This window comes from Zalophus californianus, chromosome 6, assembly GCF_009762305.2.
Source record: "Zalophus californianus isolate mZalCal1 chromosome 6, mZalCal1.pri.v2, whole genome shotgun sequence".
Lineage (NCBI taxonomy): Eukaryota > Metazoa > Chordata > Mammalia > Carnivora > Otariidae > Zalophus > Zalophus californianus.
This window is the reverse complement of record NC_045600.1, coordinates 70,892,597-70,915,936: the sequence shown is the minus strand read 5'-3', so window position 1 is coordinate 70,915,936 and position 23,340 is coordinate 70,892,597. Positions and strand designations below refer to the sequence as shown.

The window sequence follows — 23,340 nt, the reverse complement described above, 5'->3', positions numbered from 1 at the left end:
GGAAGCCCAGAGAGGTCAAGGACTCAGCTACCTGCTTAATCGTGCACAACTCATCACTGGCGAAGTCGGGACTGGAGCCAGGCTATTTAATTAAATCGACTACATTCAGGAGGAGAGGCAGGAGGAGGGGATGGGCTAGCAGGAAGGGTGAGGAGCGCCTGCTCTAGAGCCAGGCTGATGACAGTGGGCAAGAGGGGATCTCTGGGAAGCTATGGTGACATGTGGGCCAGAGGTGATGTGGGGACAAGAGACAGATCTAGGAAGGGAAAATTAAAATGTATTGGGTATCTGTTCTGTGCCAGAAAATGTGCCAGGTGTCGTACCTGTACCGTGCGGTCTGATTTGCAACCTGTGCTGTAGGTATTATTATCCCCATTTTTATGAGCTGAAGAAATGGAGTCACAAGAGTTTACATAAATTACCCTCTTTTATCCATTTATCAGGTACCTGACTCCTAAACTTGACCTCTTTCCATCCTCTGCACTGCCCCTTTAAATTTAGGATTAAACCTGAGAGTTTTCCTTGAAGATGCCCCTGTGGGCGGGGTCCATGGTCACTGGGAAAAGGTCAACAAGAGTTACGTACTTATTCAGGGAAGAGTGAGAAGCAGGGGTAGGAGGCTCTCACTTTGCTTCCGAGGAGAAACTGAAGCTCGAGGAGGCAGGAGCCTCTTCTGAATCAAGGGAGAGCAGACAGCGGTGGGAAGAGTGGAGAGGACCTGATGTGCGCCCTGGGGGTCTGCTTCCAGGCGCTCTAAAGCGGCCAGACAGGGACGTCAGATGGGGCCGAGCAGAGGGCTGTGGAGTCTCCTCCTTTTCTGGATTCCAGTCTAGGGAGAAGCACCAGGAGTGGGGGTGGGCTGGGACAGGATGCGCTGAGTCCAGTCCAGACTAGGAGCAGTGTGAGCACCCACCTCTCCCCAGGCTGGGCCCCACATGCCATGGCCCCGTGGGCCAGATGTTCCAGGGCTGGCCGAAAATTAAAGTCCACTGCCCTTTGTCCCCATAGGTACACTTGTGTCTGTTAGAATGCCCGTCTCATTTGGGGTTCGTAAAATAAAGGTCACTGAAGCCCAGGACCCAGACTGCGCCCTTCCACAGAGCCAGGTTCTTCTGTTCAGGCCGCAGGGCTGCATAAGGTGTTCTTTGTGCGGACGACGCCTCCGGGGCAGGGTGTTGGGAGGGGGCCCAGCCCAGAGCTAGTCCCTGACCGCTGATGCCAAGCGGTTGGCTGTGGGTCAAGGGTTGAGCGAACCCTCAAAGGCGGCATTACAGGCCAGACCCTCACTCCCATCCTGAAGCCTCCCCTCCCGGCATTACTCAAACTCGCTAAATGGGGCTTTCATAAACAGCGCGAGTCTGAACACTCGGGCGGCTCTCCCGCCCCTCCAGCCCTGGGGGCTTCAGGAGGGTCTGGGCTGCCTGCCAGCCCCGGCTGTCCCCAGACTTGGGGGTGGGGTAGGGAGGAGGTGCCGTTACCCTCGGCTTCCTGCTAGGTTTCCAGCCCGGAGTTTCCTCAGGCCCCGGCCTCCCCGGCTCCCCACCCTGCTCTCCCTTAACCCTTTCCTCCGGGGCCGGGGGGCGGGGGGGGGGGGGAGGAGTGGCACAGGTCCGCTTCTCCGGGGAGGGCTGGGAGGGGCGCGGTGGGAGGAGCTGGGAGAAAGTCCCAGAAATCAAGCCCCCTCTCCCGCACCCGAACGCCCCTCCTTCCCCTTCCTCTTCCTTCCACCCAGGAAAGGGGAACGTGGAAGGAAATTAACTTTGACCCCTGATTCTGGCTCGGGGCCTAAAACTTGGGTGGAAGGCGGAGGTTTCGAGGACCCTTCCGCCCCCTCCCTCCCCCCGCCTCGTCGCCCCCTCCCCCGGCCCTCCGCGCCCCTTCTAGCCACTCGGCAGACTGGGAAAGGGTTCATCTTGCGGGGGCTGGCGCAGTGGTGAAGGGGGAAGGCTGGGGGCGGAGGGAAGGGCGGCGGGAGCCCCAGCGGTCCCACCCCCAGCTGCAGCCCCTGGCAGGAAGAGATTGTCGCGGGAGCCGCCGCCAAAAGGGACGGAGCTCGGGCGGACGGGCGCCCTGGCAGTGGCGGGTGGGTCCTCGAGCCGGGAGGACCCGGGCCCGAGCGCGGGGCGGAGGGCGGGGGGGGGGGGAGTTGGGGGGCGCGCCGCTTGGAGGAGGGGGCGTGGCCTGGGCTCCTCCGGCACCCGGCTGGGGCGCCTCCCGCGCTGGGAGCCCGGTGACAGTGTCGGCGCCCTCGTTCCAGGGGCGGGCGGGGCAGCCATGCTCCTGTCCGGGGGCGACCCTCCGGCGCAGGAATGGTTCATGGTGCAGACCAAATCAAAGCCCCGGGTGCAGCGGCAGCGGCTGCAAGTGCAGCGCATCTTCAGGGTCAAGCTGAACGCCTTCCAGAGCCGTCCAGACACCCCCTACTTCTGGCTGCAGCTCGAGGGGCCCAAGGAGAACATGAGCAAAGCCAAGGTAAACAGCTTGTCCCCACCCCCACCCGCCCCTTCCAGCCAGACCCCTCTCACGCTCCCCTGTCCCGGGGAGACAGGGGTCCCCAGAGGTCCCTCGACCTGGATTCGGCACTATGGCGGGCAGGTAGTGGGGCAGTCTCCTGCCTTTCCAGATCCGCAGCCTTGGTTCCTTCCCTCTGGTTCCCTTTTTCTTTTCTGCCTCACCCCTCTCCTGCATGTCACTTCTGTCCCTCAAGTGCTCTGAGAGAGCCTCCGTGGTTGTGTGTTCCCCCATGAGCCTTCCATGGCCAGGACCCCAGCATCCATAGCCTGCTCCCCCATCCGGGGAACAACTTAAGGTCCAGCATTTCTATGGCCTCTGCAACACCTCTTTGTTCTCCATCAAGATGCTGGAAGGCCCAGGTGCTTCTGTCTCCTTTTAAGTCTCCTTAGATCCTGGGCTGCCCCTTGGAGCCTCTCAGAGTGCTGGACTAGAGGGGCCCTTAGAAACCCTTCTAGAGCAATGCTGGATTTTACAGATGCGGTATTGGGGATCAGAGAGGGTAAGGGGCTTGCCTGAGGACACAGTGTCAGGTGGGGGTTGGGGGGAGGGTGGCAAGTGCTGGGACCAGAACCCAGGGCTCTGGGCTCCCTGCTCCACACTCTTGATGCCTTAGCAGCCTCTTGCAGGGGCTGGGATGTGTGTGTGTGTGTGTGTATGTGTGTGTGTGTGTGTGTGTGTGTGTGTGTGTGTGTGTGTGTGTGTGTGTATGCAGCTGCTCTGGAAGGCAGCAGCCCTTGGGGATGGGTGGGAATCTTGGAGGAGGGCTGTGGGCTTTCAGATGAAAGGGCCTGCTGTGTGGGGCAGGGCGCTGGACAGGCCAGGTCACAGTGCACCTCTCTTGCATTCTCCCGGCTTCTCTCACAGGCTTCTTCCCTACTTGGGCCTCTCAGGTTCCCTCTGACCCCCAATCATGGCCAAGGTCTCCCTCTCCCCCTAGATTCCCTTATCTTTTCCTGGTAGGAATGCTACAGCTTCCCTGGGTCCCAGGTCACCCACTCCCTGTGCACCTCTCATCCACCCACCAAAACACACCCCTTCCCCAGCTGGGTCTATACCAATATCCTAATTGGTCAAGGCCATGGGTGGGGGAGCCCAGAATACACTGGCCAGTGGCAGGCAGGCAGGCTGGGAAGTTCCTCCCTCAGCCCCGCCACTGGAGCTGCTTGGTCAGCAGTTTTTCCAGTTCTGACAGAGGTGCCGGGGGAGGGGAGGGGTGCCTGCCCAGAGAATGGATGGGCAGGAGCCCCTGAGATTCAGACTTTTCAGTAGCTGGGATAGGGTGGGTTTACAAGAGGAGCCTTTGGGGTTGTTTTGGGTTCTTAATCTTTTTGTTAATTTGAAATAGAACGACTCACCCTTTTATGGGATTTGTACTTTCAGAGGTGCCCAGCGCCCCTGCCCCCTGCTTTAAATCCAGGATCAGCTTCTCCAGGCTTGTCTGCTCCTGTTTCCACTGCCATCTCAGGGTTCCTTGGGCCACTGATCCCTCCCTCACACCCCAGGCCCTGCTAATGTAACCAGTGGCTCTCTCAATTCCCCTACCTGTCACCTCATTCCCCTTTGTCTTCCCTTGGGGGAAAGGCCCTGTTTAAGATGGAAACATAACCTGAGGGTCTTCTGGGTAAGTCCCTCTCTTATTGCACAAAATGAGCAGAAAGAAGAGATGGTTGGAGGTTTGGAGCAGGAGAGCAGGGAGGGTGGAAGGATAAGGCTTTGTCCTAGGAGTCAGGAGATCTGGGCTCAACCTGTTGTCACCAAGCTATGTCTGGGACAGAGGGGTGTGGCAGAGAGAGTTTGAGATCAGGGTTTGCTACCCTCTAACTGGGTGACCTGGGTCAAATAATTTACTCTCCCTTGAGCCTATTTCTTTATCTATAAAATAATAATAGAACACCCACATCGTGGAGGGGTTGTGAGTCAGCTGAAATAATGCATGCTTAAGTACGTTTGCAAATGTGGAGAGCTACGGGATGTAGATGGCAGTTATTGTCATTGTTTTTTAAAGATTTATTTATTTATTTTGGGGGGCGGAGGAAGAGGGAGAAAATCTTCAAGCAGACTCCCCACCAAGGGCTTCATGGGGGTAGGGGGGTGCCTCCATCCCAGGGCCCTGAGATTGTGACCTGAGCTGAAACCAAGAGCTGGGTGCTCAAAAGACCCAGCCATCCAGCTGCCCCATATAGGTCAGTTATTACTGTACAACTTTGAACGAGTGCTTTTGTCTCTGATTTTCGGTCTCCTTGTTTGTAAAGTGAAAAGCTGAAATTAAAGTAAGATGAAATGCTCCCCAAGGTCCAGCAGTCTCATACGTGACAATTTCTCAAGTATGAGGATGTCTCGTGGCTTCCGTGTGGAGGTGCTGGGGCTGAACCTAATCCTAAACGATGGGGACTCGGAAGCCTGCACTTTGATAATGTGCTGTGATACACAGGCCAACAGGCAGAGAGGACCTAGTGAGACCAGAGGCTGAGGGATGGGAGAGGGGTGAGCGTGGGGTTGGCTGGATGGGGAGGGGAGGAGGGGTGAAGGAGACAGGCTCATCTGGAGAAGGGCCCGGGTATGTTTCTAAATTATATGCCCTGGCTTTCCAGGAAAATGTCTGTAGAACTCAAGAGTGCCTTTCAATTGTTATCTTGTGGTGGGATTTAAAAAATAATGAAGACATTTGCCGGAAATCACCTTCCCAGGCGGCAAAAAAATGTGGGGTGGCCTGGCCTCTCTGAGGTGTAATCAGCAGGTGGAAAGGAGGGTTTTAATAATGATCAGAGTTGCCCACGGACAAGCCCTGCTCAGCCCTCTGTCCCTGGCAATGATGTGAGGAAGCGTTGAGCGCAGAGAGGAGAGGTGACTGTCACTTTTCTCCTTTCTGGAGATGACGGAGGGAGGTGAGGGGGAGCCAGAGACTGGGTTCAGGGAGCTGTGGGACGGGGCAAGGTTTGTTGACTTTGGGCTTGGCTTGTCAGATGTAAGCTGAGCTGTCCCTTGCTCCCCACGTTGGTGGCCAGGGATATGCTGGAGCTGGCTGCTACTGGCCCACTGTTAACATTTCAGGAAGTTTGCAAACCAGTGGAGTCCCATTGGTAGTTTGAAATCAGCCATGGTGGGAGTATTTATGCCATAGAAATTGTCAAATGCTGCAAATCAGGGCTATCCCCCCACAGCCCCCAGGGGCTGATGCTAAACTCTTACCAACACACTTAATTGGGTTTTGGGCAACTAACCTTTCTCTCTCTCTCTTTTTTTAAACTTAGTTTTTCTTTTATCAAAGTAATGCATAATTAAAAAGTCCAATAGTTTTTATTTTTTTAAATTTATTTGACACAGAGTGAGAGATAGCAAGAGCAGAAACACAAACAGGGGGAGTGGGGGAGGGAGAAGCAGGCTTTCCCCGGAGCAGGGAGCCCGACGCGGGGCTCGATCCCAGGACCCTGGGATCATGACCAGAGCTGAAGGCAGACGCTTAACCGACTGAGCCACCCAGGCGCCCCAAGTCCAATAGTTTTTAAAAAGCACACAACAGGACACCGTGATTCCCTGCCTTGTCCCTCCCAACTCCGTCTTCAGTGTTCTTCCTCCTAGACAGTAGTCCCTTTGGCGTTTCCTCATCTACGCATTCCTTTAAAAAAAAAAAAAATATATATATATATACACACACACACACACACACACACACACACTATTATCTTTTGGTTAATTGATTTTATTTTTGTATATTTATTTTTCTATTTTTTAAATTTAAATTCAGTTACTTAACAGATAGTGTGCTATTAGTTTCAGAGGTGATTAAATGATTTTAGATCTCTCTCTCTCTCTTTTTTAAGATTTTATTTTTAAGTAATCTCTACACCCAGCGTGGGGCTTGAACTCACAAGCCCGAGATCAAGAGTCGCATACTCCACCCAGTGAGCCAGCCAGGTGCCCCAGTTTTAGATATCTTTTTACCTTCTCTGTTGTAGGTGAGGGTTTAGACCCTTACCTCACCATCCATTCTTTTTTCCCAATATAGTTACGTTTCAATTTTCTGTCGAACCTGCATTTACTGTTTGCATCATCATGCCTGGGCATGCATCATTCACATCTGGGCATTGCCATGTACTCGGCTTATGTTTTCTTTCTCACTTTTTTATTTCACTAAGGTAAGAACCCCTTGTTTTTCCATTTGCTTGTTTCTCTTTGTACCTGTAGCCCATTCTTACAACTTCAGTGGCCTTTTGCTACAGTTTTCTAGAAGGCCGACCTATGGGCTCAGGGTGTTCTTGCAGTTCCAGCTTCCTTGGAGACATCTTTCTGTCTAGCCAGGACTGCACGGCTGTCATCTGAGATTTCAGTTTGCTGTCATTCTTGGCATCCCTTTGCCTTTTTTCTTTGTCAAATGCTTTGTTTACTGGACTGAATGTCTTTCTCTTTCTTGGGTTGGTGGGTCACATCCATCGATGGCGTCATCAAGTGAGGAAGATGGTGCGGTGCTGAAGGGTATGCTGGTGACTGCTCTCAACAAGCTTGTCCCTTGTGTCCTACCCTCCAGTCCGAGCTAGCTGTCCCCCATGCCTGCTGATGCTTGTGGTCTTAGAATAGTGCCTGGGTGCTCAGTGACGATTTGTTGACTAGATGAATCCATTCTGAGCTCTCTCTTCACCATCATCCTGGAGATTGTCTTTGCTTTTTTCCTATGTCCTTTCTTGATTCGTTGAAAGATGCTCCCCAGCAGCTTCCTGAGAAACATCCCCCCCCCCCAGAAAGATTTTGTAGGAGGTAAAATGTTGGAGGAGGTAAAATGATACGCACATTGGCATATCTACATTGAACATCTGAAGGTCACTTGATATGGATAGTTTGGTTGGTATTGAATTATAAATGGAAACTTATTTTCCTTCAGAAATGCAGAGGTGTTATGCCACTGACTTCTTGCTTTTGAGACATCTGAAGCTCTTCAGGTTCCAGGTCCTTTGTGTGTGAAATGTTTTCCCTCTGGAAGTTTGTAGTTTTCCCCACTGCTTTGAGGTTTCTCAGTGAGACCCCTTTGTGTGGGTCTATTTTCATCCGTCTTTGGTTACTACTGCGGTGGTAGTCTGTGGGCCTATCTGGAACACTCATGTTCTTCAGATCTAGAAATTTTTCTGGAACTATTTTGTTGATGATTTCCCCCCTGTGTTTTCTCTGTCTTCTCTTTCTAGAACTCCTCTTCAGACATTGAACTTTCTGGTCTGGTGTTCTTTTTCTTATTTTTTCTCCTGTTCTCCAATTCTAACTTTTTGCTCTGTTTCCCGGAGATTTCCTGAAGTTTATCTTCCAACCTTTTTATTTTTTAATTTGTAAAAAAGATTTTATTTGTTTATTTGAGAGGGGGTAGGGGCAGATTGAGAGGGAGGGAATCTCAAGTGGACTCCCCACTGAGTATGGAGCCTGACCTGGAGCTCAGTCCCACGACCCTGAGATCATAACCTGAGCTGAAATCAAGAGTCAGACGCTCACCCGCCTGAGCCACCCAGGCACTACACTGCCATCATATTTTTAATATCTAAAAGTCATTTATGGGGGCGCCTGGCTGGCTCAGTTAGTGGAGAATGCAACTCTTGATCTCAGAGTTGTAAGTTTGACCCCCACATTAGATATAGAGATTACTTAAAAATAAAATCTTAAAAAAAAGTCATTTATGTTCTCTGAATTCTCTTTTCAAAGGGGCGCCTGGGTGGCTCAATCAGTTAAGTGGCTGGCTCTTGGTTATGGCTCAGGTCGTGGTCTCAGGGTCCTGGGATCAAGCCCTGCATTGGGCTCCACGCTCAGCAGGGTCTGCTTGAGGATTCTTTCTCTCCCTCTCCCTCTGTCCCCTCCCTGCTTGCACACACACTCTCTCTCAAATAAATAAATCTTAAAAAAAGTAGTATTCTATTCTTGTTTAACGTGCTCAATGTTCTTTATTATCTCTCTGAGAGAGCAATGACAGTAAACATTTTGAAGTTTTCTTCTCCTTGCCTAGCTTCTCTTCCTTCAAATTGTTCCCTGCCCCTTTCTGTATGTTTTCTTTCTTTCTTTTGTGGAGCCCAACGTGGGGCTTGAACTCATGACCCTAAGATCAAGACCTGAGCTGAGGTGAAGAGTTGGATGCTTAACCGACTGAGCCACCCAGGCGCTCCTGTATGTTTATTTCACATTAGAAGCTTTCCTCATATGTCATGGCAATCCATGCACGAGGCTGACACTTGTTGGTTTTGAGCTTGGTGTACGGAGATCTGAGGGCATTGTCTGTCAGGGAACCTGTTTGGTGATCTTTAGGTCTTTGCTCTCCAGCTGGCCAGATTTCCAGAATGTTATTTCTCTATTCTCTGTCCTGGAGGGTCACGGTCTGGCTGCTGAATTGCCGAATGGGAAGAATGGGTTTCTCTGCACTCAGCTTTCATTGTAGACTTCATCATTTGGCCTTCCTCCCTTCCTTCATGTTTTTTTGTACGGTCTGCACACCCTCACGTGTGTGGTCAACCTCTAATCCCGGGACCTTGTTTCCTGCCCGCTAGGTTGTCCAGAGAGCAAACCTCCAGGTGTGTGAGGTACTTACCCAGCCTTTGTGTAGGGGGCTGGTTGGTCTCTAATTGCTCCTTGAACAACTTTACCTCAGTCTGCCTTTATACTTTTAAATTTTATTTTATTTTTAAGTAATCTCTAGACCCAACGTGGGGCTCCAACTTACAACTCTGTTGTTTCTTTACCTTTTTTTGTTGAATGGTATAGACAGCACCGTGGTTAAGACCCCAGACTTTGGAGTCAGGGTGCCTGAGTATCCCAGCCCACTATCTGTGTAACCTTGAACTTGTGCCCTTCCTTGCTCATCTAAAATGGGGATGTAGTAATTTCCTTCTAGGGCGGAGAGAGGAATAAATGAGATCATGTGTATATGGAGCCTGACGCACAGTGAGTATTCGATGAATATTAGTTCACATTTATTATTTGGAAAAGGGTTCTAGTTTTTAATTTATCTTTTAGTTAAAAAATATTGAACAGTTAATGGAACCATAACTATTTTAAGCTCTTTGCACAAAGAGAAAGAAACCACCCACAATCTTCTTCTCCAGCACATCTCTTCATTTTTACATATTGTTTTTCAAGTAATTGGAATGTAGGGTGCTGGGGTGGGGATTGGTTAAGGTCTACAATAATTATCCCGCATCTGGTCAGATTCACCCTTGCCAGACAGTGGGACCAGCTGAGGTTCTAGGTGGGAGGGATTGGCTTGGGATGTCTATCAGGTTTTGAGCTGGTTTTGGACTGATCGCAAAGGGGTTAGACCTGGGCCGAAGTGCCTAGGTGTATTTAGGCCCTTCGGGGAAGGGGTTGGATGTCTGTGGCCTGGTCCAGGTAGAAGAGGTAAGCATAGGCCTGAGCAGAATGGTCTGAGGAGGGCGCTGGAGTGGTCTTCAGAATGGCTGCTGGAGATCTAAAATGGAGCCTTTGTTCCTTAATGGAACTGTTAGGGGAAAACGGGAAGAGGGATGGCTGTCACGGACGTGGGATGTGCAGGGGCAGGAGGGACCGGAGGGCAAGTGCAATCAACATGGGCTGGCTGCTTAAGAGGGAGTGCCCATGCTCCCTTGGAGCTCATGGGGCCGTGCTGGTACAACTCAGCCGTGTAAGGGGGGATCCCCAACCTCTCCCCTCCCAGCGGCTGCTGAAGACTGAGTGTGTGAGCCCTGTAAACATGAGGACTTGGTCTGCCCAGAGAGCCAGAGGCCTTCGTTCAGGTTCAACCATTGTGCATATCTGCGGGGTTCCCCTGGATGCTGGCCCAGTGACTTACCTCCTCCTCTCTTCCCTCTGGGCAACAGAGTTACCATGGTTACAGGTACAGGTTATGTTAGAGACCTTCTGGAGGGGGATTAAGCCAGAATCCCTCAGGATTACCCTGTAGTCACTGTGCAGTCTGAGGAGGTAGAAAGGGCTCTGGTTTCAGAGTCAGACAGATGTGGATTGTGCTCCTGGCCTATCAGCTTCTAGCTGTGTGTCGTTGGTCGAGCGACGTGTCCCTTCTGAGCATACAGAATGCAAATAGCTAGGCTAAGACGCTAGGCTAAGCACTTCCTTTTTATTAATTCATCGAAGCTTCATAATAGCTTAATGGGGGGGGGCTGTTATCCCCATTGTACAGATGAGGAATCGCAGGCACAGGGAGGGTAGATAACTTGCCCCAGGTCACATAGGTTCCTGGCTCATGGAGGATATTCAGTAGTGTGCAATTCCCCTTCTCCTAGCTAGCTCACATTTCTAGAACCCCAGGGTAGGACTGGACCTTAGGGGTAGCTCACTTAACAGGCGAAGGGACAGAGGTCCCGAGAAGAAGGTAAATTTCCCAGTTAACCTACCTAACCTGTTGCAGTCAAGTTGGAACTAGAACCAGGGCCCCCGACTCCAAGCCTAGGTGCTTTCCCCTTCCCCTGGGTGCCTCCCTCATCCTGTCTGAGAGTTCCCTGGGAAGAAATGAGTGTGTGAGGGGGGACAGGACCAGGAGAGAGGGGCGGGCCGGGGGGCGGCATTTGGATTATGGTAGGCAAGGGGAGGGCATGTCCTTGGGGTTGGGGAGTGCAAGCCAGTGAGTGCAGGCCCCTGAAGGGATGACTTCTTTTGTGCTTGCTCTCCCTACTGTGGCCTCAGGAGTATCTGAAGGGCCTGTGCAGCCCGGAGCTGTGGAAGGAGGTTCGCTACCCTCAGGCCCTGCACTGCGCCTTCCTTGGGGCCCAGGGCCTCTTTCTCGACTGTCTCTGCTGGAGCACCCTGGCCTACCTGGTGCCTGGCCCCCCCGGCTCCCTGATGGTGGGGGGGCTGACCGAGTCTTTCATCATGACCCAGAACTGGCTGGAGGAGCTGGTGGGGCGGCTGCGCTGGGGCCCTGCCGCTCTGCTCACACCCCGGGGGATCTGGGAGGCCGAGGTGACCAGGGCCTTCGGGGCCCTGGTCTGGATCCGTGGTGACCAGTACGCAGGGGATCTGCTGCAGCTGCCCCCAGCGGTCCAAGAGCTGCTGCTGAGCCTGGTGCGGGACGCGGCGGGCAAGGAAGACATCATCGAGTGGCTCGGCCGCATCGGTACCTCCGAGTCGCGCTCTGACCCCGAGGTCCTGATCTGCCCTCCCCACCAGCAGAAGGAAGGCCCAGCCATGGTGTCCGTGGGAGACGGTCCTGGGCCCTTCCTGGAGGTGGGTACCCTCCAGAACAGGAGTCTAGAACATTCCAAGAGATTAACCAGTCTGGGAGCCACCAGGGCCCTGGTATCGGGCACCCCCGGCCAGAACACACAGCAGGAACCCGCCAACCAGCTGGTACGGTAAGTTCTGAAGAATCTCTTTGCTTCTCGGATCCTATCCCTGCTCCCCCACCCCAAGGACATAGTGGGGGACTTAAATGGTCTAACCACCCTTCCAACAAACTGGGGCTTCCTCCAGGGTCGATTCCAGCAGCCACGGTGGCACAGACAGCGCTCCCCGAGAGGAAGGGCCGGCGCGAGCCACCGGCAGCCAGGACTCCACAGCCCACACACAGGCCCTGTCACAGCAGAGGCAGGGCCAGAGAGTGGAAGACAAAGTCCCCTTCCAGCCCCCCGTGTCAGCCCTGGGTGTGTGCCCGCCCTGGAAGGCCTGGACCCCGGGGCCAGCCTTTGGGCCCTTGTGGCCGGGGGCTATCGCGGCCACCTTCTGGAGGATCAATGAGCTGCACTCCCTCCACCTGGCCTGGCTCCTGTCCCAGGCGTGCTTCAGTTTCCCTTTCTGGCAGAGGCCGCTGGGCCCCATTCAGTTCAAGCTACCAGGGCAGAATCCTTTGCCCTTGAATCTCGAGTGGAAGCAGAAGGAGCTGGTTCCTTTGCCCAGCATGGAAAGCCCAGACTGCAGACCGGATGCGGGACCAGGAGGAGAGGCGGCCCTCCAGAACTGCTCGAGGCCGGAGACCCCCCAAAAAGTCATGAGTTTATTGGTGGTCTCGGGGGGCTCAGGTGTAAAGGACAAGACTAGCCCTGGACTTCCACAGATAGGGCCACCCTTGACCTCTGTACCGCAGCTGCAAGCTGGAAGCGAGCCAGGGGATCAAGGAAGCGGGCAGTGGGATAGTAAGGGGCCAGAAGAGGGGCCCTTTCCGGCACTGCCGCCGGGGCAAGGAGTGTCTACAGCTCAGGGGGGACCCGTGGCTCAAGGGGGGCCGACTGCTCTGTCAGTACCCGATGCTCAAACAGTGCCTGAAACTCTCGAAGTGCCCATGGCTGCAGCAGTGGCCACATCTCAAACCCCACCCGCGGATCAAGGGCTGCCCGCAGTCCCCAAAGTGCCTACAGCCCAGACGACGCCGGTGGTCCACGCAGAACCTGCAGCTCTCGAAGTGCCTTCGGCCCCGACAAAGCCAGCAGCTCCAGGGGTGCCCACTGCTCAGAAGGCCGCCGGGGCTCCACCGGCATCAGCAGCTCCAGAGGTACCTGCAACTCCAAAAACTCCCGCGGCTCAGAAAACGCCCGCGGCAAAATCATCACCTGCGGGGCCCAAAGCACCCAAAGCTCAAATTGGGCCTGCATCCAAAACAGGGTCTGCTGCCCCCAAAGCACCTGCTGCCCCCAAAGCCTCCAGAGCTCCCAAAACACCTGCGGCTCAGAAGACGCCCACAGATCCGGGGCCAGTTTCGGATGGGGCCAAACCCCTGGGCGAGGGCCAGCCTTCGTCAAGGGGCAACGCCTCCTTCCCGAAGGGCCAGGGGGAGGCCGAAAGGCAGGGTCCCCAGTCCGGCAGCAACTTGGCTCCCAGTAGTAAGCACCGACCTCAGATGCAGGGGCTCCTGGGGGCCCGGGAGGGCGCCCCGAGGCAGCCGCCTCGCCACCCACAGGCCAACAGCACAGTGACCAGCTTCCAGAGGTACCACGAGGCTCTGAATACACCTTTCGAGCTGAACCTGTCGGGGGAACCCGGGAACCAGGGGCTGCGGCGAGTGGTCATTGACGGCAGCAGTGTGGCCATGGTGTGAGTACCCAGGGGCGTGTGGTGGGCTGGGGGTTCTGGGCAGCTGGGGCAGGGCGTGGCATTGCCTGGCTCTGAGGGAGGGCCCAGAGGAGGCAGGGCCATGTTCCTCAGGAGGGACCTGTTCCCTCACCTCCCGCCCCCGCCCTCCCCCCTCCAGGCACGGCCTCCAGCACTTCTTCTCCTGCCGTGGCATTGCCATGGCGGTACAGTATTTCTGGAACCGGGGCCACCGAGAGGTCACTGTGTTCGTGCCCACCTGGCAGCTGAAGAAGAACCGGAGGGTGAGAGGTGAGCTGCCCGCTGCCTCTCTGTCCCGACTGTGGCCCCTGCCACGTGGCCCTTCCTCTGAGCAGCCCCTGTCTTCTGCCTTTCACCTCCAGAGAGCCACTTCCTGACGAAGCTGCACTCCCTCAAGATGCTTTCAATCACCCCCTCCCAGCTCGAAAATGGCAAGAAGATCACCACCTACGATTATAGGTGTGCCAGTCCCAGGCCTTCCTTCTGTAGGGCTCCGGGGGCTGGGCTGCTGTGTCAGGTGGAGTCCTGCCTCCCTGCTCTGGGGGGATGGAAGCCAACATGTCCGAGGGTCCTGTCCAGAGTCCCGTCAGAGAGGATGGCCTGGTGCGCGCGCCCTCTGGAGGCAGAGGGAGGGACACCGTGGGGCGAGGGCTCCAAGGTCGGCTCTACCCCAGGCCAAGGGGGAGTCCTGACTTTGGGACTCCACAGCTCCATTCCCTTAGTCAACAGGCTTTCTTCCCCCATCACCTATGGGCTGAGACCCACTACTTTGGGCAGGACTGGCCCAGGGGACCTCTGGTGCTTCCGGTGAGCTGCTTGCCCAAGTGACTGATTTGGGGCTCCAGTTTGGGCTAAAGTTCATGTCTTAAGGAACTGCCTCAGTCTCCCCCCTGCCCCCAGCCCTGGCACTGGGCAGAGGTATGTGTGTGACTGTATGTGGTTGGAGCCCTGGCTGGGCTCTGAAAATGGAGTTAGACTGGCCCTGTCTCCTCGGTAAAACCCCAGTGCCTCCCTACTTGTCAGTCCTAAGCACCCAGTCCCCAGCGTGGCTGCAGGACCAGTATGCACAGGGCTGGTGTGTGTGTATGTGTGTGTGTGTGTGTGTGTGTGTGTGTGTGTGTGTGTGTGTGTGATGCTGCCTCTGTTGGGGTAGGGAAGGCCCTGCCATAGTCACTGGTCCTAGGCTGGAGCTGATGCTGGGCACACACAGGTCTTGGCTGCCCTTAGGCCCCTCCTACGCTGGGCAATGGGAAGTTCTGTTCCTCCCCACTTTCCCCAAGACCTGGCATCTACCCAGCCTGGGAAGGGCTGGGCATGGTAGCCCAGGCATCCCTCCTTCAAGGGCTAGGCCCTTTGGGAAGGTCTTGAGGGAAGATGGCTTTTCTGCAAAGGCCCCTCTGCTGGGCACCTGTGGAATAGCATGCCTGGGGCCACTGGAAAGGCAACCTCTGGGGAATGCCGAGAAGTAGGTGGCCTTTGCTTTCTCTCCTGGTCACAGCCCTCTTTCAAGGAGAGGTGATCCTTGGCAAAGTGGATTTGTTTATTCAGGTATGTGTTTTTACATATGTTTATGTGTATATACGTATATACAGGTGTATATGTAGCGTGTATACGTACATATAGATGTATGTATGTCTTGGCACGTATGAGAATGTTGTGCATTGGTGAAGAGGAATAATGGAATATTTGTGTGCATGCTGTGTGCCAGGCACCGAGGCAGACACTTCAATGTCCTATCTCATTCAGTTTAATCCTCACAGCAATACAGTGTAGGTATTTACGTGTCCATTTTGCAGACGTGGGAACTGCAGCGGTAAAAATGCATGTGTGAATGCGGACGAGTGTGCAGGCTCCCGTGTGCGTGTCTGTGCATTTGTCTGAATGTCTGTCTCTTAAATAGGGGTCTGTGTTTGTATGTACAGTTGGGGGTGTGCATCCAACCTCACCCTCCTGGGGGCTAGTGGTGATCCCGGATGGCCCCATAGACGAGGGGAGGGGCTCCTGAGCCCTGGCTCCCTGACTACCAAAGGCAGCATTTTTGGTCCGCACACCTCCACGTGACACTAAGAGTTCATTTTCCCCGAAGGCCTGGCAAGGGAGGGTTGCTGGGTGGTTAGCAGCATCCCTTCTCCCTGCAGGTTCATGGTAAAGTTGGCAGAGGAGACAGACGGGATCATTGTGACCAATGAGCAGCTCCACATCCTGATGAATAATTCCAAGAAACTGATGGTCAAAGATCGGTGAGGTGATCCCAGGGGCTGGAGCCGTTCCTTCCCTGTGGATGTTGGGTAGCCCCTGGCAGGGAGTGCTGGGCCCGGGAGAGGGGCCTTGGAGCCGTGCCCACCAGCACCTGCCTGGGAGGAGAGTGGGTCTCAAGCCCCGTCCGGACACCTGGGGGGCGATGGGCCGTGGGTGAGTCAAGGCCTCCTCTATGACCATGTCCCCTCTCTCCCGGATCCAGCCTGCTGCCCTTCACCTTTGCGGGGAACCTCTTCATGGTGCCGGATGACCCCCTGGGCCGTGATGGCCCCACTCTGGACGAGTTTCTGAAGAAGCCAAACAGGTAATGGGCCGGGCCTCCGCTGCCTCCCAGCCCCTCCTGGGATTGACCAGAAACGTCTCGGTGCTAGCCAGCGTTTGTCTAGTGCTTAGCAATGAGCCGAGTGGTTCCATTTTCCAGGTCTTGACACTTCTACCACATATTAATGCATCTGTAAACCACCCGTAGTATGGTTTTCCAGTTTTCCAATTTTGCACACTGCATGCACCCTGCCGCCGTTGGCATTTGTACTCAATGTTTTATTGTTTTTTTTTTTTATCCAGATCTATGCCGTGTGAATTCACATGGCTCATTTTAATGGCTGTGTGGTATTCCATTCCATAAGTACCCAACGGATGTATCCAATTTTTTGCTGGGGCTCATTTGACATTTTCCGTATCATGCTATCGGCACCGGTGCTGCCGTGGACAGCCTCATTCTTGTTTCCTGGTGAATAAGGGGAGCTGTGCTGGAGTACATTCCGGTGGATTTTCCCCCTATCTATTATCTTTGATTCTCACAACTGGAGTTAGACATACATGACCATTATGCTGGGCCAGGTTTGCAGTAACTCATGCCCTGGTATCTGCCCCCTCTGAGCTACCTTATTCCCCACCTCCTAGTTCCCAGGGCCCAGCAGGGTGTTGGGACAAGGCGTTGCTTCTGGGGCCAGGTTCCTCAGTCTCATTTCCCTGGGTTTGTCTGCTGTGCGCTCCCAATCCCTTGTCAGGCCCCGTTCCCTCTTTTTTTTTTTTTAAGATTTTATTTATTTATTTGACAGAGACACAGCGAGAGAGGGAACACAAGCAGAGGGAGTGGGAGAGGGAGAAGCAGGCTTCCCGCGGAGCAGGGAGCCCGATGCGGGGCTCGATCCCAGCACCCTGGGATCATGACCTGAGCCGAAGGCAGACGCTGAACGACTGAGCCGCCCAGGCGCCCCTCCCTCTCTTGACTTTCCCCTGGCTTCCTCATCGTTGGGGCCGGTTGGAAGTGCCAGTCACTTCACTCCTACCATATCATCGGCTTAGATCTCGTTGGAAATGTTGCTTGGTTAATGAGGTTTTGGTTGGATGAGCCCTCAGGGCACAGCCGAATCTCTGATATGGAGGCCTGGCATATGCTGGAGGTAGAGAAGGCACCGGGGGGGGGGGGGGGGGCGGGCAGGGTCCTGACAGAGGCTCTGCCGTGTCGCCTGGCACGCTGGCACTTGGCCCGGCCTCAGGGACACTCGGCCACGGGATGAGGCTCCGCAGATGCGGTTTTCCCCTTGGGGTGCCCCTCCGTCCTCCATGAGGCCCCTTAACGCCTCCGATCTGCTCTTCTGGTGTAGGCTGGACACCGACGTTGGCAACTTCCTGAAGGTGTGGAAGACCCTTCCTCCCAGTTCGGCCAGCGCCTCTGAGCCGAGTGACGGTGCTGCCCCTGCGCCTGCCGAGAGTCTGTGGAACATGGAGGAAGTCATGGAGGAGAAGGAGGAGGGGCAGGACGGGGGGCAGAGCGAGGGACAGGGCGTGCAGGAGCTGTCTGAAGAAGACGCCCTGGACTCCTCCCTGGCATCAGTGTTCAGGGCTGAGTGCCCTTCCCTTTCAGAGGAAATCCTCCGGTGCCTCAGCCTCCATGACCCCCCTGACGGGGCCCTAGACATCGATCTTCTGCCTGCGCCGGCTTCTCCCTACCTGGGCATCCCCTGGGATGGGAAGGCTCCCTGCCAACAGGTCCTGGCCCAGCTGGCCCAGCTGACCATCCCCAGCAACTTCACTGCACTCTCCTTCTTCGTGGGGTTCATGGACTCCCACCGGGATGTCATCCCTGACTACGAAGCTCTCGTGGGCCCCCTGCACAGCCTCCTCAAGCAGAAGCCGGACTGGCAGTGGGACTGGGAGCATGAGAAGGCCTTCCTGGCTCTGAAGCGAGCCCTGGTGTCTGCCCTCTGTCTGACAGCCCCCAACGCCCAGCTGCCCTTCCGCCTGGAGGTGACAGTGAGCCAGGTGGCCCTAACGGCCGTTGTCTATCAGGAGCACTCAGGGAGGAAGCACCCCATTGCCTATACCTCAAAACCCCTCCTCCCCGATGAGGAGAGCGAGGGCCCCCAGTCAGGGGGAGACAGCCCCTACGCTGTGGCCTGGGCCCTCAAACATTTTTCCCGCTGCATCGGGGATGCCCCGGTGGTCCTGGATCTTTCCTACGCCTCCCGGACCACCGTGGGCCCTGAGACGCGGGAGGGCCGCAGGGTTTCCAAAGCATGGTTGATCCGATGGTCCCTCTTGGTACAGGACAAAGGCAAGAGGGCCCTGGAATTGACCCTTCTCCAGGGCCTGCTGGGAGAAAACCGACTGCTGACGCCCGCGTCCTCAATGCCTCGCTTTTTCCAGGTCCTGCCTCCTTTTTCCGACCTGTCCACTTTCGTCTGCATCCACATGTCGGGCTATTGCTTTTACCGTGAGGACGAGTGGTGTGCCGGCTTTGGTCTCTATGTCTTGTCTCCCACCAGCGCCCCCGTCTCCCTTTCCTTCTCTTGCTCCCCTTACACTCCAACCTATGCCCACCTGGCGGCCGTGGCCTGTGGCTTGGAGCGCTTTGGCCAGTCCCGCCTGCCTGTGGTTTTCCTCACACACTGCAACTGGATCTTCAGCCTCCTCTGGGAGCTCCTGCCCCTGTGGAGGGCTCGAGGCTTCCTCTCTTCGGACGGCGCCCTGCTACCTCACCCAAGCCTGCTCTCCTACATCATCTCGCTCACCTCTGGCCTCTCTTCCCTCCCGTTCATCTACCGAACCTCCTACCGGGGCTCCCTGTTTGCTGTGACAGTGGACACCCTGGCCAAACAGGGCGCACAGGGGGGCGGCCAGTGGTGGGACCTGCCAAAGGATGTGCCGGTCCCCGCCGTGTCCCCCCACACCATGGGCAAGAGGCCCGACCTGCTGGCGTTGCAGCGGAGCGACGGCACCCTGGCCGAGATCATTGCCAAGCTGCAGGCGGGGCAGAAACTGCCTGGCTCCTCCCCCTTCAGTTCTGTTTTCAGCTCCCTCAGCCTCGACCAGGAGAGCGGCCTGCTCATGTTCAAGGGGGACAAGAGGCCCAGGGTCTGGGTGGTCCCGAGGCAACTCCGGAGGGACCTGATTTTCTCTGTGCATGACCTGCCCCTGGGTGCCCACCAGAGGCCCGAGGAGACCTACAAGAAGTTGCGTTTGCTGGGGTGGTGGCCTGGGATGCAGGAGCATGTGAGGGACTACTGCCGGAGCTGCCTGTTCTGCATCCCCCGGAACCTCACTGGCAGTGACTTGAAGGTCCTTGAGTCTCCCTGGCCCCTCAGGTCCACTGCCCCCTGGTCCACCCTGCAGATCGAGGTGGTGGGCCCCATCACCATCAGCGAAGAGGGCCACAAGCATGTGCTGATCGTGGCCGACCCCAACACCAGGTGGGTGGAGGCGTTCCCACTGAAGCCCTACACGCACACGGCCGTGGCCCAGGTGCTGCTGCAGCATGTGTTTGCCAGATGGGGTGTCCCTGTGAGGCTGGAGGCCGCCCAGGGCCCCCAGTTCGCTCGGCACGTCCTGGTGAGCTGTGGGCTGGCCCTGGGAGCCCAGGCTGCCTCCTTGAGCCGGGACCTCCAGTTCCCCTGCCTGACCAGCTCTGACGCCTACTGGGAATTCAAGAGGGCCCTCAAGGAGTTCATCTTCCTGCACGGCAAGAAGTGGGCGGCTTCCCTGCCCTTGCTGCACCTGGCCTTCAGGGCCTCCTCCGCCCAGGCCACGCCTGTCCAGATCCTGACGGGGGACGAAGCGAGGCTGAGCGAGCCCCTGTGGTGGGAGATGAGCAGTGCCAATATCGAAGGCCTCAAGATGGATGTCTTCCTGCTGCAGCTCATTGGGGAGCTGTTGGAGCTACACTGGCGGGTGGCTGACAAGGCTAGTGAAAAGGCGGAGAACAGGCGTTTCAAGCGGGAGAGTCAGGAGAAGGAGTGGAATGTGGGCGACCAAGTCCTTTTGCTGTCCCTCCCCAGGAATGGCAGCAGTGCCAAGTGGGTGGGCCCCTTCTATATTGGGGACCGCCTGAGCCTGTCTCTCTACAGGGTCTGGGGCTTCCCAACTCCGGAGAAACTGGGGTGCATCTATCCCAGCAGTCTGATGAAGGCCTTTGCCAAGAGCGGCACACCCCTGTCCTTCAAGGTCTTGGAGCAATGACCGGGGTGGTGGGAGAGCCCCCACTCCAAGGTCCTGGGCTTTTGCTGCTAGGCCACCCCCAGCCCCGGGAAGTGGCCTCACAGCCCCCTGGGGGCCTCGGTTGTGCCTTTTGTGGAGAAGTTAATTCACAAAGCTTTGCTGAATTGCCTTGAACTGGGGACAAGTGTCCCTACGGAAACATCCCCAGTTTGGGGTATTGGGAGAATCTGTCAAAGGCTGTGAGATACGGGCCTCTGGCGATTTCACCCTGGGGTAAGGGTAGGCCAGGCTCAATGTCTTTCCCCGAGTATTTCCTTTGTCCTGTCACACGTGGACAGGTATATATATACACATGCCCCCTAGAATTTTACTTCTGGTGTGCTTCTGGGCCTCAAAACCGGAACTCCATTCCCTCCTCTAATGTGGACTCTTCCCCTGAAGGTTCAACTGGGGGCTCTTGCCCTTCAAGTTGTCACAGCTGACACAAGTCCATGAGGTTGTCACAGCTCATTTCCAGTCTCATGGCCACCTTCCTCAGGCCAGGCTAGGCCTGCCCAGCTGTCAAGGAGGGGTTGGCAGTTCTGGGCCCGAGGCTCAGCGCTGGGGTACGCCGACCGTCCCGCTTGTCAGCAGGGGAAGGTCGAGGGGAGACAGTCGGCCTACCTCAGTTGGCTCCAGCCAATGGAGACAAGTCCCCGTTCCTTGCTTCAATGGCATCAACCATACAGAAATCAAGGATCTCGATGCCGAGTGTGGCATCTCCACCTGACAAGCTACTTCAACTAGACCAAGGGGCCCAGGCCTCTTTCAAGGAGGGCAGGGCATCTGAAATGAGCAGTCTGGCACACGGTGATGTGCTGGCGTGGCTCGCCCTCCCAACCCCACCCCAAAGCCCACAGCCCTCTCCTCCTCCCGTGTCTACTGTGCCCTGCATCCCCAGACCCTGCACAGCGTGTGACTGCTTTGGTTGGATCACCCCATCCCCTGCACCTGCCTTCTGTGTAGAGCAAAACCCAGCTCCCTCCGAGCCACTCTCTGCAGAGATCATCTTGTAGGGAGAGTGAATTTCTCCTAGGTGTGTGTGCTTACACTGACCTCTCCGAGTTGCTGTTTCCACCCACAGAGCAGTTCCAGGTGAAGGCCAGCACCGTGTCACTCCAGCAGGGCCTCTGAGTAATTTTATTTCTCCAAAGCTGAGCCAGTCTCCTGGCCTGGCCCAGGTTGCCAAAGCACTTGGCATTGCTAGAGCTAGGCATTGCCTACCGTCGCGTCCAGTCTGCCTGTTTTGCAGCCAAGGAAAGAGGCCCAGAGGGGGCATCGATGTGCCCAAAGTCACACAGCTACTTGGTGGCTGAGTTGGGACCAGGATTCAGCTTCCCGACTCTCAGTTCACTTTAAACAGGGTTGTGGCGACAGGTTCAAGGGAGAGAATACCTCAGAATCCTCTCTGGTTCCCCACTCCCAGCTCTCGTAGACAAACTGCTTCGATGTTGCCCTTAAACCATTTCCAGCCATTCATTCTGTCCGGGAGAGAATGACTGGGTGACAGCTGAGAAATTGAAAGGTGAGCTGCGGGCTTGTTAGCAGATACCGTCTTTCCCTCTTTTCCCTCCACTCTCTGCTCCCTGGCTTCTCTGCCCCCTCCCTCCAATAGTATGCCAACCTCCCCTCCGTGCTGGACCCATGTCCTCCCTCCCTCCCCAGCCCCCCAGCTGTTAACCACATTTATGATCTTATACCCTTTTATATGATTTTTTTTCATTCGATTGGTCAATAAATGGATCCAAATGGAGTCAATGTCCGGTTCTTTTTATTTGTTTAAATTTTTTTTAAATAAAAATTTTATTTATTTATTAGAGAGCGAGCGAGAGAGAAACAGCATGAGAGGGGAGAGAGTCAGAGGGAGAAACAGGCTCCCCACTGAGCTGGGAGCCCGATGCGGGACTCGATCCCAGGACTCCGGGATCATGACCTGAGCCGAAGGCAGTCGCTCAACCAACTGAGCCACCCAGGCGTCCCGTCCAGTTCTTCTTAGCTACGGACTCAATTCTGGGAGTGGGGAGGGTGGGAGGCAGTCGTGGGGGAACTGCTGCCGCACGTTTCCCAGGCTGACTTGCAGAGTTGAAGGCCTGGGCACCACCCTTCCGAGCTCATCTGACCCATGGTCTTATTTCACAGATGGGGAGACTGGCACCTAGCATCGACAGGCGTCAGGCCCCACTGCTGGTTTGCAGCAGGGCTGGGAGGGACTGCATGTTTGAGTCCCCCCCCCCAATTCATCTGTTGAAACCCTAACCCCCAGTAGGATGCTCTTAGGAGGTATTAGATATTAGAGGTATTAGAAGGTATTAGAAGGGCCCTCCGGAGGTAATCAGAGATGAGGTCATTAAGGTGGAGCCTCCATGGTGGGATTAACGTCCTTATTAGAAGAGAAAGATGCTAGTAGTCACTTTAACTCCACCATGTGGGGTACAGCGAGAAGGTGGCCATCTGCGAGCCAGGAAGCGGGCTCTCACCACACACTGGATCTGTCATCATCTTGAATGTCCAGCCTCCAGAACTGTGAGAAATAAATGCCTGTTGTGTAAGCCCCCCAGTCTATGGCATTTTGTTATAACAGCCTGAGCGGACTACGCCAGTTGCATGCCAGCTAACATTTCTCTTCTTCCTGCCCCTGGACTCTTGCTGTTACTGCCTTTCAGGCTCAGAGACCATCCTAATGGTGGCCAAGCTTCCCAAAGTTGGGCTTCTGCTTCTTGCTGCCTTTTTCACCTGCCCCCCAATTTTTTTTAAAGATTTTACTTATTTATTTTTAAGATTTTATTTATTTATTTGACAGAGAGAGACACACAGTGAGAGAGGGAACACAAGCAGGGGGAGTGGGAGAGGGAGAAGCAGGCTTCCCGCGGAGCAGGGAGCCCTATGTGGGGCTCGATCCCAGGACCCTGGGATCATGACCTGAGCCGAAGGCAGACACTTAATGATTGAGCCACCCAGGCGCCCCGATTTTATTTACTTTTAGAGAGAGAGAGAGAGAGAGAGAGCACGCGTGAACGTGGTGGGGTGGGGGGAGAAGCAGAAGGAGAAGACAATCTCAAGCAAACTCCATGCTGAGTGCGGAGCCTGATG

General features: G+C 55.4%; 1 protein-coding gene across 1 annotated transcript; it reads left to right on the top strand.

The window, feature by feature from the left end:
* Nucleotides 1–1,905: 1,905 nt before the first annotated feature.
* Nucleotides 1,906–21,985, top strand: NYNRIN (NYN domain and retroviral integrase containing). Its single transcript, XM_027572720.1, has 9 exons — nt 1,906–2,083; nt 2,258–2,472; nt 11,155–11,822; nt 11,941–13,494; nt 13,652–13,782; nt 13,875–13,971; nt 15,651–15,752; nt 15,974–16,075; nt 17,382–21,985. The coding sequence occupies exons 2-9, from the start codon at nt 2,275–2,277 to the stop codon at nt 20,230–20,232; spliced, it is 5,703 nt and encodes a 1,900-aa protein (XP_027428521.1). The 5' UTR covers nt 1,906–2,083; nt 2,258–2,274; the 3' UTR covers nt 20,233–21,985.
* Nucleotides 21,986–23,340: the final 1,355 nt, after the last annotated feature.

What these genes read in the sequence shown, in the direction of transcription:
- NYNRIN (XM_027572720.1), top strand. Translation starts at nt 2,275, where the DNA reads ATGCTCCTGTCCGGGGGCGACCCTCCGGCGCAGGAATGGTTCATGGTG. An exon ending in CCCGCCAACCAGCTGGTACG is followed by an intron (nt 11,823 to 11,940) that starts GTAAGTTCTGAA and finishes GGCTTCCTCCAG; the next exon opens with GGTCGATTCCAGCAGCCACG. An exon ending in GGCAGCAGTGTGGCCATGGT is followed by an intron (nt 13,495 to 13,651) that starts GTGAGTACCCAG and finishes TCCCCCCTCCAG; the next exon opens with GCACGGCCTCCAGCACTTCT.